Source organism: Salvelinus namaycush, chromosome 2 (genome assembly GCF_016432855.1).
Source record: "Salvelinus namaycush isolate Seneca chromosome 2, SaNama_1.0, whole genome shotgun sequence".
Taxonomy (NCBI): Eukaryota; Metazoa; Chordata; class Actinopteri; order Salmoniformes; family Salmonidae; genus Salvelinus; species Salvelinus namaycush.
In genome coordinates this window covers 34387345-34403238 of record NC_052308.1, presented here as the reverse complement: position 1 = coordinate 34403238, position 15894 = coordinate 34387345, and the positions used below count along the sequence as shown (strand labels likewise).

The 15894-nt window shown below is 40.3% G+C and overlaps 1 protein-coding gene across 1 annotated transcript; it reads right to left on the bottom strand.

Moving 5' to 3' along the window:
- Nucleotides 1–325: 325 nt before the first annotated feature.
- Nucleotides 326–12145, bottom strand: LOC120061863 (coatomer subunit zeta-1). Its single transcript, XM_039011646.1, has 9 exons — nt 12096–12145; nt 11754–11822; nt 7267–7348; nt 6977–7068; nt 6818–6873; nt 5141–5218; nt 2357–2408; nt 2194–2232; nt 326–1022 (listed from the first exon to the last, which is right to left on the bottom strand). The coding sequence occupies exons 1-9, from the start codon at nt 12111–12113 to the stop codon at nt 975–977; spliced, it is 534 nt and encodes a 177-aa protein (XP_038867574.1). The 5' UTR covers nt 12114–12145; the 3' UTR covers nt 326–974.
- Nucleotides 12146–15894: the final 3749 nt, after the last annotated feature.

The window sequence follows — 15894 nt, the reverse complement described above, 5'->3', positions numbered from 1 at the left end:
TAGATCATTCAGCTGTTGTGATCGTCATACCTACTTTCTATTGAGGTGTCATGCGCACAGTGTCAGATTCTGCTGTTAAGCAACTTTCCTACATGCATTGGATTGGACGCAAGTCAGTATGAATAATTTGTTTAAATATCTTAGTATGTCCTCTGTCACTACACTGACATGTGCACTGGTGGCTTTGTCTCCCAGCAGGTGGCGATGTAATTCCTTTCAACTGCAGCATCTGCCCTACTGCGGCAAAAGATAGCCTCACAAACTTTTCCCCAACAAACAAATCTTTTACTGCACCACAAACAAGAGAACCCAATCAAATTCTTGCTGGTTTAAATAAAGTTTATTTGATCCAAGTTCTTTTCACAACAAGAGAAACACAATGTAAAGAAAGCCTGCATATCATTGTAATTATCACATTTAAATCACAAAATGTATGCTTCATGCACAACCACACATTTAGTGGAATCTCTAATAAAGGTCGTGTACAAAGAGACACGGGCACAGCAAGGAGACGGCTCAGTGTTTTACTAATAGTCATGTTTCATATACCATACAATTATTAACACAGCTAACAGCTACTACACCATGCCCACTAAAATAGGCAAAATCCCAGAGTGATAGGTGAATACTGGGTTGATTCATACTGGTCAGATCACATTTGTTGGTACTGTAATAGAAAAGGTTGGAATCACCAACAGCCATAGAGACAGTAAGGATGTGTGGAGTTGAGACAACAACAAAAACTAATCCTGTTGTCTGGGCGATAAGAGCTCTGGATCTCCCACCACATGGGAATGGCTAATCAAGACAGGAAATGGAGGATAGAAAATGTCACAGTAGGCCTGGCTAGTTCTGATTCGTGGCCCAATCAGAAGACTTCAGTGCAATGATCTCTGGGACACACAGGAATAGGAATGATGTTATCAGGTGAGTGAGTGTTGGTAGGTGTGTATGTGACAGCAGAGACAACTCTCCTATCGCAGTAAGGACCACTTGATCTGTTCTTTTGCAGACTGAAGCACCTGAAATAGAGAAATAAGAGAAAAACAGAGAGGAGAACTCGGTTTGGTTAAGTGTCTCTCTAATACTGTCCCTCTAATACTGTTTATAGAAGATGAAAGCTGTTAGCAACCCACATAAGGCAGAACTGTATAGTTTGGTAAATGCCCATCACCTCAAAATCCAACTACAGGTAGAAAAAAATATACAGTATGAAACACTGAAGGAAGCTTCCAGAACTTTCCTACTGTGATATGAGGGAAGAGTGGTGGTGTGATGACACCAGTAATACTACTACACACAGGAACGATACATCAATGAATGAATCATTTTAATTCTGCAGACTAAAGTCTCTCAGTAACCATTATGAGGCGTGCGGGCCCAGGGTTGGCGACGACGATTAATGGACAGAGTGGGAGAGGGAGACACCTGCAGCCAGTAAAATGCCTGTCAGATGGGAGCATCCATCAGCGTAGCGCTCAGAGAGCCTGCCAGGTGTGGAGACACGCCACCTAGCTAACAGTGGAGCCTCATTAGCAGCTACTTTGGGTACGCTCCCCTCTGTTCTCTTCCCTTTTCATTACAATAAAGCTAATATAGTAGCTTAATATACTGTTGGAGAGAAATAAAATTATTTTTTAAATAGCTAACAGAACAATGAGGGCATTTTAGGGATAAAAAGAGCTGGGAAGCATAAGGTACAGTATGTGCTTAAGATTGTTAGCCTGACAAACCACCTAGTCATCACTCAGTCATGTTGTTCACTGATATCCAAATCACATTACTATCAAACACACGTTTAAATTCCAGTATACCAGGCGGCAGATCGCCTAGCAGTTGGGCCAGTAACCGAAAGGTTGCTGGTTCAAATCTCAGAGCCGACTAGGTGAAAAGAAATCTGTTGATGTGCCCTTGAGCAAGGCACTTAACCCTAATTGCTCCAGGGTTGCTGTCAATAATGGCTGGTCCCTGGCCGTGACCCCAATCTCCGAGGGTGTCGCATGGGGAGTGGGATATGCCCAAAAAATATTTACAATTCACATGTGTATAATACACACTTGTGCATGTGTGAAATAAGACTAATGTAAGCACCTACCTAATTATTAGTAGTACTAAAATAAATTGTACACAATTTTAACGGGTTAGGTTTACAAGGTAATATGAGATTTTCTCGTAAATAAGAAGCGCAATTACCTGAGACACAGTTTGTTCTGTTAAAGGAACATCATCCCCCTGTAAACGTGAGAGAGAAATAGTCCAGATCAATTTAAATGTTGTTAACATCTGGGCAGTACAGTACTCCATGATAACAGAACCATGGTGTTTGACTGAGGAGGAGGAGGATCAATGGTCTTACTCTGAGGGCCACACGGTACACCACCTGCTGAGGGTCACTCTCCAGAATGACTCTGGAAGACAGAAGAGCACAGATCACTCAATGGCTGACATCTAAATGCTAAGCAAAATGGGCATCCTCCCTAACCCTAAATAACCTTACTTCGAGGGGCTATTGTATCACCTAGCTATGGACTAGTAGGATGGTTGATTTATATTGGACTGAGAGCCTATCCAGTCTCAGAAACCTTAAATTATGTAATAGAGTACTTAACTGGTAAAATCCATCTGTGGTAGGTGGGTCATTCCACAAAATGAGTACTTTTTAGATAAATAAAATAACTATAGTAAAGTAAAATAAAGTAACAGGGTTGACGATTTCATCTTAAATCTGCCATAAATCCCCTTGTGACAGGGGGAATGGAAGCATGATGTGTGCAACAGGGAGGGGCAATTGAATGCAAGCTTCAAAAAACACATTTTGATTGTAAAAAAACATTTCTAGCTATTGGTAACAGGGTTGGCGTGTTCTGCTCGACCTGCTCAGTTTTCCACCACAAAACACAAGAAATGTACAAAAGGGTTAGAACCAGTTCACCTGCTTTTACACTATGATTTGACTATTAGATGTTTAATTGTTTATAATTTTTATTGTTTCATTACATTAAAAAGAGTAACAGGATTGACCTTAAAATGAGGGATAGGTTTATTTTCCCTTATAATTAATCACTAATCAAGTGAAATAAATAATCATCTTCAGAAATTACTTTTTCAAAGCAACAAAATACTAGGGCTTTACTATGGAGAAAACCTCCAACATTTCTCCAGGTTAAGTGGGTTAACATCGTCACAGAGAGACATGTCAAAACGCTGAATTGTGGCACTTCAGCAAGCCTTTATAAAAAAAAATGTTTTCGATGGGGTCAATATTTCATTTAATATAACAGGCTTTGAAAAGGCAATATTGGTGCACAATTTCTACTTAAAATATCAAAAGGGAATCATTTTGTGGAATGACCCAGGTTGCCAAAGAATTGCTTTTGGTCTTCCTCTTTATCTTGGCTACAGTGGCTTGCAAAAGTATTCACCCCCTTGGCACTTTTCCTATTTTGTTGCCTTACAATCTGGAATTAAATGTATTATAATTATTTTTTTAATCATTTGATTTACTACCACTTTGAAGATGCAAAAATATTTTTTTATTGTGAAAAAAACAAAAAAAAAAAAACAACTTGAGCGTGCATAACTATTAACCCCCCAAAAGTCAATACTTTGTAGAGCCACCTTTTGCAGCAATTACAGCTGCAAGTCTCTTGGGGTATGTCTCTATAAACTTGGCACATCTAGCCACTGGGATTTTTGCCCATTCAAGGCAAAACTGCTCCAACCCCTTCAAGTTGGATGGGTTCCACTCGTGTACAGCAATCTTTAAGTCATACCATAGATTCTCAATTGGATTGAGGTCTGGGCTTTGACTAGGCCATTCCAAGACATGTAAATGTTTCCCCTTAAACCACTCGAGTGTTGCTTTAGCAGTATGCTTAGGGTCATTGTCCTGCTGGAAGGTGAACCTCCTTCCCAGTCTCAAATCTCTGGAAGACTGAAACAGGTTTCCCCTCAAGAATTTCCCTGTATTTAGTGCCATCCATCCTTCCTTCAATTCTGACCAGTTTCCCAATCCCTGCCGATGAAAAACAGTGTTCTCGTGGTGATGAGAGGTGTTGGGTTTGTGCCAGACATAGCGTTTTCCTTGATGGCCAAAAAGCTCAATTTTAGTCTCATCTGACCACAGTACCTTCTTCCATATGTTTGGGGAGTCTCCCACATGCCTTTTGGCGAACACCAAACGTGTTTACTTATTTTTTTCTTTAAGCAATGGCTTTTTTTCTGGCCACTCTTCCGTAAAGCCCAGCTCTGTGGAGTGTACGGCTTATAGTGGTCCTATGGACAGATACTCCAATCTCCGCTGTGGAGCTTTGCAGCTCCTTCAGGGTTATCTTTGGTCTCTGTGTTGCCCCTCTGATTAATCCTCTCCTTGCCTGGTCCGTGAGTTTTGGTGGGCGGCCCTCTCTTGGCAGGTTTGTTGTGGTGCCATATTCTTTCAATTTTTTAATAATGGACTTAATAGTGCTCTGTGGGATGTTCAAAGGTTCTGATATTTTTTTTATAACCCAACCCTGATCTGTACTTCTCCACATCTTTGTCCCTGACCTGTTTGGAGAGCTTCTTGTTATTCATGGTGCCCCTTGTTTATTGGTGTTGCAGACTCTGGGGCCTTTCAGAACAGATATATATATATATATACACTGAGATCATGTGACACTTAGATTGCATACAGGTGGACTTTATTTAACTAATTATGTGACTTTGAAGGTAATTGGTTGCATCAGATCTTATTTAGGGGCTTCATAGCAAAGAGGGTGAATACATATGCACACACCACTTTGCCATTTATTTTTTTAGTTGAATTTTTTTAACAAGTTATTTTTTTCATTTCACTTCACCAATTTGGACTAATTTTGTGTATGTCCATTACATGAAATCCAAATAAACATCCATTTAAATTACAGGTTGTAATGCAACAAAATAGGAAAAACGCCAAGGGGGATGAATACTTTTGCTGTACTCCATAGTGTGATGTCTGTCTTTCAAAGCATCCAGGCATGAATGTCCAGCCATGTCTTGTATCCTTGTACTCTAGTCTAGATGGAAAAGTTGGTTTGGTCAGGGAGTCAAAGGACATACTAGAGGAGAAAACACAGCTACAGAGACCCCTGCTTTGGGGTGAGATAAGTGCTCTACCTACCCCCCATCCACAATCTCATCCACTGCCAGGAACAGGCCCTCCATGTTCTCCAGCAAGGCCCGCCGCTCAACATTTTTCCTGCAGGAGGACAAAGAAAGGGAGCTTAAACAAATCATGACCTCTCTATGGAAACTAACAAAGTGTTACAAATGTCTCATTCAGTTGCTTATTCAACTACACTGAACAAAAATTTAAACGCAATTTGTAAAGTGTTGGTCCCATTGTTTCATGAGCTGAAATAAGACACACAAAAAGCTTATTTCGTTCACAAATTTGTTTACATCCCTGTTAGTGAGCATTTCTCCTTTGCCAAGATAATCCATCCACCTGACAGGTGTGTTACATCAAGAAGCTGATTAAAACAGTATGTCATTACACAGGTGCACCTTGTACAGGGGACAATAAAAAGACCACTAAAATGTGCAGCTTTGTCACACAACAATGCCACAGATGTCTCAAGTTGAGGGAGCATGCAATTGGCATGCTGACTGCAGGAATGTCTACCAGAGCTGTTGCAAGAGAATAGAATGTTAAATTCAAATCAAATTTTATTGGTCACATACACATGTTTAGCAGATGTTATTGAAGGTGTAGCGAAATGCTTGTAATTTCTCTACTATAAGCCGCCTCCAACATCGCTTTAGAGAATTTGGCAGTACGTCCAACCGGCCTCACAACCGCAGACTAAGTGTAACCACACCAGCTCAGGACCTCCATATCCGGCTTCTTCAGCTGCGGGATCGTCTGAGACCAGCCACCCGGACAGCTGATGAAACTGTGGGTTTGCACAACCAAAGAATTTCTACACAAACTGTCAGAATCCATCTCAGGGAAGCTCATATGCATGCTCGTTGTCCTCACCAGGGTCTTGACCTTACTGCAGTTCGGCGTCACAACTGACTTCAGTGGGCAAATGCTCACCTTCGATGGCCACTGGCACGCTGGAGAAGTGTGCTCTTCACGGATGAATCCCAGTTTCAACTGTACCGTGCAGATAGAAGACAGTGTGTATGTCGTCATGTAGGCGAGCGCCCCATGGTGGAGGTGGGGTTATGGTATGGGCAGGCATAAGCTGCGGATAACGAGCACAACTGCATTTTATCAATGGAAAATGAATGCACGGAGATACCGTGATGAGATTCTGAGGCCCATTGTCGTGCCATTCATCTGCCGCGATCACCTCATGTTTCAGCATGATAATGCACAGGCCCATGTCGCAAGGATCTGTACACAATTTCTGGAAGCTGAAAATGTCCCAGTTCTTTCATGGCCTGCATACTCACCAGACATGTCACCCATTGAGCATATTTGGGATGCTCTGGATCAATGTGTACGACAGCATGTTCCAGTTCCCGCCAATATCCAGCAACTTCGCACAGCCATTGAAGAGGAGTGGGACAACATTCCACAGGTCATAATCAACAGCCTGATCAACTCTATGCGAAGGAGATGTGTCGCGCTGAATGAGGCAAACGGCAGTCACACCAGATACTGACTGGTTCTGATCCACACCCCTACTTTTTATTTTTAAGGTCAGTCAGGTGAAATCCATAGATTAGAGCGTAATGAATTTATTTCAATTGACTGATTTCCTTATTTGAATTGTATGCATCTCAGTCAAATCTTTAAATTGTTGCATTTATATTTTTGTTCAGTGTAAATAAAGTGCAGTCTCACCTTAGCATCTGGCTGAGCGAATCAAATAGACAGTTAAGCACTGACATAAGCATCAACTGGGGGAGCAAATAACAAAACGTATCAATATTTTGTGGGAGAAACAACCCAACACAAGGCAATGTTTCATTGTGTTTTGTTAGCATACCACCATCAGCCTACCTCATTTTCATGTGAACTGCCAATAACATAAAAGTAGAGGTCAATGTTGCTTTTGTAGACAACGGTAAGACCTTCTAGGAGCGCTATCTCACCTGGGTAAAGAAGCGGAGAGAGTTCAGTCTATGATACAACATCTTCATTATACCAGTTATACACAGAAGCCTTCATGCAATTGAAAACAGATCAGCACTCAAAGCCTTTGGCAAGAGATGAAATAGCAAGTACTGAAGCCTATGACCACAATGTAAACTGAAGTGCATATGATTCATTAGGTCGAAAAAACATCTTACTGTCTGTGCGGTGTGTCTTGTTGAAGATGTTCTTCTCAAAAGCTTTCTGCTCTTTCACAGTGGGATAGGTTTCATCATAGTACTGTGGGGCAGAAGTCAAACGGAGATCACATTCAGTGCCTTCAGAAAGTATTTACACCCCTTGCCTCATTCCACATTTTGTTGTTACAAAATGGGATTTATGTTTTTTTTTTTTTTAGATTCATGTAAATAAACAATAATATATATTGATTAGATAAGTATTCAACCCCCCTGAGTCAATACATGTTAGAATAACCTTTAGCATCGATTACAGCTGAGTCTTTTGGGGTAAATCTCTAAGAGGTTTGCACACCTGGATTGTACAATATTTGCCAATTATTCTTTTTGTAAACTCTTAAGCTCTGTCAAGTTGGTTGTTGATCATTGCTAGACAGCCATTTTAAAGTTGCCATAGATTTCCAAACGGATTTAAGTCAACTAACTAGGCCACTCAGGAACATTTAATGTCATCTTGGTAAGCAACTCCCATGTATTTTTGGCCTTGGGTTTTAGGTTACTGTCCTGCTGAAAGGTAAATATGTCTCCCAGTGTCAGATTTTCCTCTAGGATCTTGCCTGTGCTTAGCTCTATTCTATTTCTTCTTATCCTACAAAAATGTCCTAGTCCTTGCCGATGACAATTACTATGTAATTTAGGTTAGCATTGTGGAGTAACTACAATGTTGTTGATCCATCCTCAGTTCTATCACAGCCATTAAACTCTTAACTGTTTTAAAATCACCATTGGTCTCATGGTGAAATCCCTGAGCGGTTTTCTTCCTCTCCGGCAACTGAGTTAGGAGGGACACCTGTATCTTTGTAGTGACTGGGTGTATTGATACACCACCCAAAGCGTAATTAATAACAATTAGTACCCAATTGTCATACTTGAGTAAAAGTAACAATACCTTACTCAAGTAAAAGTCACCCAGGAAAATACTACTTGAGTAAAAGTCTAAAACTATTTGGTTTTAAATAAACTTAAGTATCAAAAGTAAACACATAAATACTTTCAAATTCCTTATATTAAGCAAACTAGACTGCATCATTATCTTAATGTTTATTTATTTACAGATAGCCAGGGACACACTCCAATATAATTTACAAACAAAGTACGTGTGTTTAGTGAGTCTGCCAGATCAGAGGCAGAAGGCATAACCAGGGACGTTCTCTTAATAAGTGTGTGAATTTGACAATTTTTCTGTTCTGCTAAGCATTCAAAATGTGACGAGTACTTTTGGGTGTCAGGGAAAATGTATGGAGTAAAAAGTAAATTATTTTCTTTAGGAATGTAGTTAAGTAAAAGTAGTTAAAAATAGAAATAGTAAAGTACAGATACCCCCAAAAACGACTTAAGCACTTTACACCACTGCTCAAAAGGGAAATTCAGTGTCTGATTTAAAAAAGAATACCCATCTACCAATAGGTGCACTTCTTTGCGAGGCATTAGAAAACCTCCCTGGTCATTGTGAATCTGTGCTTGAAATTCAGAACTCGACTGAGGGACCATAGAGATAATTGTATGTGTTGGGTAGAGAAATGGGGTAATCATTCAAAAATCATGTAATCCATTATTATTGCACACAGAGTCCATTTAACTTATTACGTGACTTGTTAAGAAAATGTTTACTACTGAGCGTATTTAGGCTTGCCATAAGCGAACTGTTGGAAACTTATTGACTCAAGACATTTCAGCTTTTCATTTTTAAAAATCTCATTTGAATCTATTTTAAATTCAGGCTGTAACAATAAATGTGGAAAAAGACAAGAGGTGTGAATACTGTGTGTCAAGTGCTTGACTTGGGCAGGAGCTCACCGGAGCAGAGTACTTGCAACTCAAATGTTATACTGCTTGAGCATGTAGAGCTCCTGCACCTAAATATAAAACAGTACCAACACCCAAAATGAGTACCAGAACCTATTTCAGTCCAAGTCAAGCACTGACAGTGTCACAAAATAAGTCATAGTTTGAGCACACAGGCAATTTGTTACCCAGGTAGTCAGCTGAATGTAAAATTACAAAACTGTTGGCTACTTTGCATCTACTCATGCAGCTGTATGAATATTGACATGCTGTGAAGCAGAGAGACGCTTATAAAGCTTTCCCTCGCCCTCCATTTGGCAAATCTGACCATAATTCTATCCTCCTGATTCCTGCTTACAAGCAAACATTAAAGCAGGAAGGACCAGTGACTTAGTTATAAAAAAGTGGTCAGATGAAGCAGATGCTAAACTACAGGACTGTTTTGCTAGCACAGACTGGAACATGTTCCGGGATTCTTCTGATGGCATTGAGGGATACACCACATCAGTCACGTACTTTCTCAATAAGTGCATTGAGGATGTCGTCCCCACAGTGACTGTACGTACATACCCCAACCAGAAGCCATAGATTACAGGCAACATTCACACTGAGCTAATGGGTAGAGCTGCCGCTTTCAAGGAGTGGGACTCTAACCCAGAAGCTTATAAGAAATTCCGCTATGAGGAACCATCAAACAGGCAAAGTGTCAATACAGAACTAAGATCGAATTGTACTACACCGGCTACGACGCTCGTCGGATGTGGCAGGGCTTGCAAACTATTACAGACTACAAAAGGGAAGCACAGCCCAGAGCTGCCCAGTGACACGAGCCTACCAGACGAGCTAAATAACTACTATGCTCGCTTCGAGGCAAGTAACACCGAAACATGCATGAGAGCATCAGCTGTTCCGGACGACTGCGTGATCACATCCTCCGCAGCCGATGTGAGTAGGACCTTTAAACAGGTCAACATTCACAAGGCAGCAGGGCCAGACGGATTACCAGGACGTGTTCTCCGAGCATGCACTGATCAACTGGCAAGTGTCTTCACTGACATTTTCAACCTCTTCCTGTCTGAGTCTGTAATACCAACATGTTTTAAGCAGACCACAATAGTGTTCTTGGGCACAGGGACTAAGGTAACCTGCCTAAATGACTACTGATCTGTAGCACTCATGTCTGTAGCCATGAAATGCTATGAAAGGCTGGTCATGGCTCACATCAACACCATTATCCCAGAAACCCTAGACCCACTACAATTTGCATACCTCACCAACAGATCCACAGATGATGCAATCTCTATTGCACTCCACACTGCTCTTTCACACCTGGACAAAGGAACACCTATGTGAGAATGCTATTCATCGACTGCAGCTCAGCGCTCAACACCATAGTGCCCTCAAAGCTCATCACTAAGCTAAGGGCCCTGGGACTAAACACCTCCAACTGCAACTGGATCCTGGATTTCATGATGGGCCGCCCCCAGGTGGTAAGGGTAGGTAACAACACATCCGCCACGCTGATCCTCAACACGGGGGCCCCTCAGGGGTGCGTGCTCAGTCCCCTCCTGTACTCCCCATTCACTCATGATTGCATGGCCAGGCACAACTCCAACACCATCATTGAGTTTGCTGATGACACAACAGTGGTAGGACTGATCACCGACAACGATGAGACAGCCTATAGGGAGGAGGTCAGAGACTTGACCATGTGGTGCAAGGACAACAACCTCTCCCTCAACGTGATCAAGACAAAGGAGATGATTGTGAACCACAGGAAAAGGAGGACCGAGCATGCCCCCATTCTCATCGACAGGGCTGTAGTGGAGCAGGTTGAGAGCTTCAAGTTCCTTGACGTCCACATCACCAACAAACTAACCTGGTCCAAGCACACCAAGACATTCGTGAAGAGGGCACAACAAAAACTATTCCCCCTCAGGAGACTGAAAAGATTTGGCATGGGTCCTCAGAACCTCAAAATATTTTACAGCTGTACCATCAAGAGCATCCTGATTGGTATGGTAACTGCTCCGCCTCCGACCGCAAGGCACTACAGAGGGTAGTGCCCAGCCGGGGCCAAGCTTCCTGCCATCCAGGACCTCTATACCAGGCGGTGTCAGAGGAAGGCCCTAAAAATGGTCAAAGACCCCACCCATCCCAGTCATAGACTGTTCTCTCTGCTACCGCACGGCAAGCAGTACTGGAGCACCAAGTCTAGGTTCAAGAGGCTTCTAAACAGCTTCTACCCCAAGCTATAAGACTCCTGAACAGCTAATCAAATGGCTACCCAGACTATTTGCATTGCTCCCCCTTCTACTGTTATTATCTATGCATTGTCACTTTATTAACTCTACCTACATGTACATATTACCTCGACACCAGTGCCCCCGCACATTGACTCTGTACTGGTACCCCCTGTATATAGCCCCGCTAGTGTTATTTACTGCTGCTCTTTAATTATTTGTTATTCTTATCTAACTTTTTGTGGGGGTATTTTCTTAAAACTGCATTGTTGGTTAAGGGCTTGTAAGTAAGCATTTCACTGTAAGGTCTACTACACCTGTTGTATTCGGCACATGTGACAAATAAGATTTGATTTGAAGCACATTGACTGTGGGGGCAGGTGCTGGTAGTTCATTCATTGCTGTTGATTAGCTAGTTACCTTGGCGTAAAGTCTTTCCCCGTCATTGTCCAGGATGAGCACAGCCTTCACGGTGTACAGAGTGGGTTCCTGATGAAGAGAATGTTGTATTTTGTTCAGTGAACATGATGCCAAACAACTTGAACGACAAGAGCTGACTGATCAGTTGCAATCTGACAACAATCATAACATGCCGGCTAGCTAGCTACTAATTCTGTGAACCAACTAGTTAAACTGTGTCCTTCTACATTGTTGGGCTAACAGTGGCAACTACCCCTGATACATCAATATCATATTGTCATTCAAATCACAAATATCAACATAAATAACATGAAATGCATGTTATGAGAGCGCTAACAGTACCAGGCTGAGTGCGTCCATTTTGTCTTAATACCAGATGACGTGGATTCAGGGGCAAAACTCTCTCTGTGATTGGTGCAACACAGAAATGCCGTCAGACAGACATACCGTTGGTTGCCTTTCACATCAGTCAAATCAGGTCCTCAAATGGCATTTACCCAGACTTTGTCGCCACCTTTGTACGGAGTGTCTTGACGACACAAGGTAGAATAATTGAATTGATGACGTACTCCTGAATCGTTATGTCAAATCAAATGCTATTGGTCGCATAACCCTAATTTTCAAGATGTTATCGCAGGTGCAGCGAAATGCTTGTGTTTCTAGCTCCAACAGTGCAGTAATACCCAACAAATCACAAAAATAAAACAAATACAAAATAACAGGATGAGCAATGTCAGAGTCCAGAATATAAATATATATGATGGTGTGTTTACATTTTTTAAATTGTATTTATAATTTTTTTAAATTCAAAATACAGATCAACAATTTACATTCTTACATCATACAAAACAGAACGCAGGTATTAACGAGAAAATACTGGAACAAACAAAAAATATATTTAAAAAATAAACAAGTGCTAGTGCAATTGTAATCACTACGAAAAAATCTTATTGTAATGATTTAGGAAAATGTTATTCTTGTTATTGTTCACTCGGGTTAATGTTTTAATAAAATAGTTAAATTCAATCCAAAAAAGGTGTAATTTTGGTATAGAATTTTGGAATTTTTGTTTGTGTATGAAGTATTTGGCAACAAGAATAAACAAAATCACAATCATTTCAGTGGTCTTGTTCTCATTGCAATAGTAACATATTATATATTTCATGTCAAAAACATAGGTAGTGTTCATAATGGTAAATAAGTATTTTGCAAAGTTTCCCCAAAATTCTGACACAAATTTACATTCAAAGAACAGGTGGGACAGATTCTCACCATCTTTTTCACAGAAAACGCAGATATCATCAATAGCCACACATTTGGATATCATAGAATTACATGGATATATCTTATGTAAAATTTTGAAGTGCACTTCCTTAACTTTGTTTGGTATACAATATTTGTAAGGCCTTAACCATGCATTTTTCCAGACAATGTCAGGAATAAGCATGTTCCAGAAAAACTTTCCTCTCGGTGTAAGTTGGTTTTGTGAATGAAGAATTTGTCTTATATATTTATTACAAAAAGATTTCTCAAGTAAGCCCACACCTTCCAATCTGAGTTCTGGATAAACTTTGTGATCATTACCAAAGCTAAGATGAGTTTTCATTAGTGTAGTTAGACCACTGGGAACGGCTTTGATCACAGAAATAAACTCTCTGAAAGGTATTGGAAACTCTTTCAATGTTATAAATTGTTCATGTGAGAATATTACCCTTGTTGTCGAAAACATCAAGAACAAAGTCAATATTCCTCTCATGCCAGCTGGGGTAGAACAATGACTTATTCCTTACAGTTATGTCTGAATTATTCCACAAAAGAGCTTTCTGTGGGAAAAATTGTGCAGTAAACATATTTTCCAGGCCATTAAAGCTTGTTGGTGAAACCTAGCCAATTTAGCAGGTAATCTTTCAGGAATATAATTACATTTCAGTAAAAATTGAAGACCTCCCAACTTATTAAACACATTATTTGGAATGAAATACCATATTGAATCAGTATTAATCAAACATCTTTTCAGCCAGTTGATCTTGAAAGTGTTATTTATGTCAACAAAATCCAACACTTCAAGACCACCTTCAGCTCTTTTGTTAGAAAGGACTGACTTTTTTAGTTTGTGAGACTTATTTTTCCAGATGAAGTCAAGAAAGGTCTTATTGATCTCTTTACAAGTAGCTGGATTTACACATAACGATAATGAGGGCTACACAAAACGAGACAGTCCCTCTGCCTTGGACAGAAGTACTCTCCCAAGTATAGAAAGATCTCTTTGTAGCCAATTATTGAATATATTTTTGGTTTTCTTAATTTTAGGAAAGAAATTCAATTGTTGTCTGACTAAGTGTTTTTTTGACAGATGTATTCCTAAATATTTAACACATTCATTTACAGGAATATTTTCTATTTCTTTATTATCAGAGTCAAATAATATATGATGGTGTGTACATAGCCACAGGAAGTCGGGATGATGAGGGTGCTGCAGCACCCACTGAAATCCATAGGTTAGGGCCTACTGAATCTATTTCAATAATGCTCTTTAAAAATTGTTGCATGTTGCGTTTATATTTTTCCTCAGTGTAGTAGCAAAGGAGAACAACTGGAGAGGGGTAGAACCACTACCCTGTTAGCAAGGCAAGCAGACTATTGCGCCATAATGAACTGCCAGATCCCTACATTTGTTTTGTTAAATTGTTTATGTTCAAAGAAACATATTCTACTTGTAATGAAAAGTGCTATATGAATACATTTTAATAAAGGTCTATAGACTCCTTGTTAGAATGATGCCCTAACACAGGAAAACATGACTTATGTAATAAGACTGCTTAGGCTGTGTGTTATTGTCAGCAGTTCAGTAACTGCCAACTGTTTAACTTGCCATGTTATGAGCCATGGCAGGGTTTCTCCACTTACCTTGCATGTCTTCCCAACATCATGCATTCTTTGTCTGAAAATGCTACCACTACTCTACTTCATACCTCTCCTTACTCCACTTCCGTTAAACCCCGTACACAGGAATTTGACATTCAGCAAATAGGTGATAAAAACCTAAAATAAATGTCCCTCTGCACCACGCACAGCTGTCTATTCAGAATGAACTGCCTCTACACAACATACAATCAAGACTGCATTTGGAAAAACAGACCAGATCCTCATAAGTGTTTACAATAAAGACAAATGCTTAAAAAAACAACATTTTATTGCAAGTTAGTACAAAAGTTTAAAACTGTCCAGCAGCATTCCTGTAGTGTCCCTTCTATCCATTTAAAATGACACTGAAAGACAAACATTAAAGCAATTAAAACCACACCTCATCTTTAAATAATCTGATATTTTGCCTGCACAAAGCAGAGAAAGTGAGGCATCACAAAAAAATAATAATAATTCAAAATAATCCAGCATACCCATGTCATAATTGGTCCTGCAACCACTGGTCATCTCAGTACAGGTGTAGAGGGGCAAGATAAGGTGCACGCGAGGTGCACTAGTGCAGACATCTTACATTCCTGAAAATGAGAGAGATATTAGAGAAAGTACATACATTTTTAGTGCTACTGAGTGACTTTATTCTAGATTTTCATGCACTACCAACATTAGTGTAACCAGATCTAGTCATTAATGTTGAGGATATCCGGCCACTTTTGTTGTCACAAATGCAGTTGAGTAGCAGTCAAGGTTTGCATCATTCAGGTAATTGGGCAACCAAAAACACTGGTAGTTAACTAATTCACTAAATCTACAGCCCTCTTATTCTAAGATTAAATACCTTTGCTGGAATAAAATGCCTATGGAGCCCATGTTAGTGAATTTACCTTGAGACTTAACATGGACTGCTAACATTTTCAAAAAGGTGAGTGTTACAAATACAAGAGTTGATCAAAAATCTCTTCTTACCTACCAGCATGGTATATAAAATACCCCTTCCTTTCTCGAGCTGCCTCTCGCTAGTCTTACAAGAGCAACCATCTGTACTCAGACTGCTGCTGTCCCCTGCTTCACTGGCTCCTCGCGGGGATCTTGCTACTTCTCTCCCTTAGCTGGTTCCTCCCAATGACTAGCCTCTCAGCTGGCTCCTCCAATTGATAGGCTAGTCTCAAGTTCTGTGTGTAAGCTAGACTCCAATTAATTGTGAAGCTATGAGCCAACA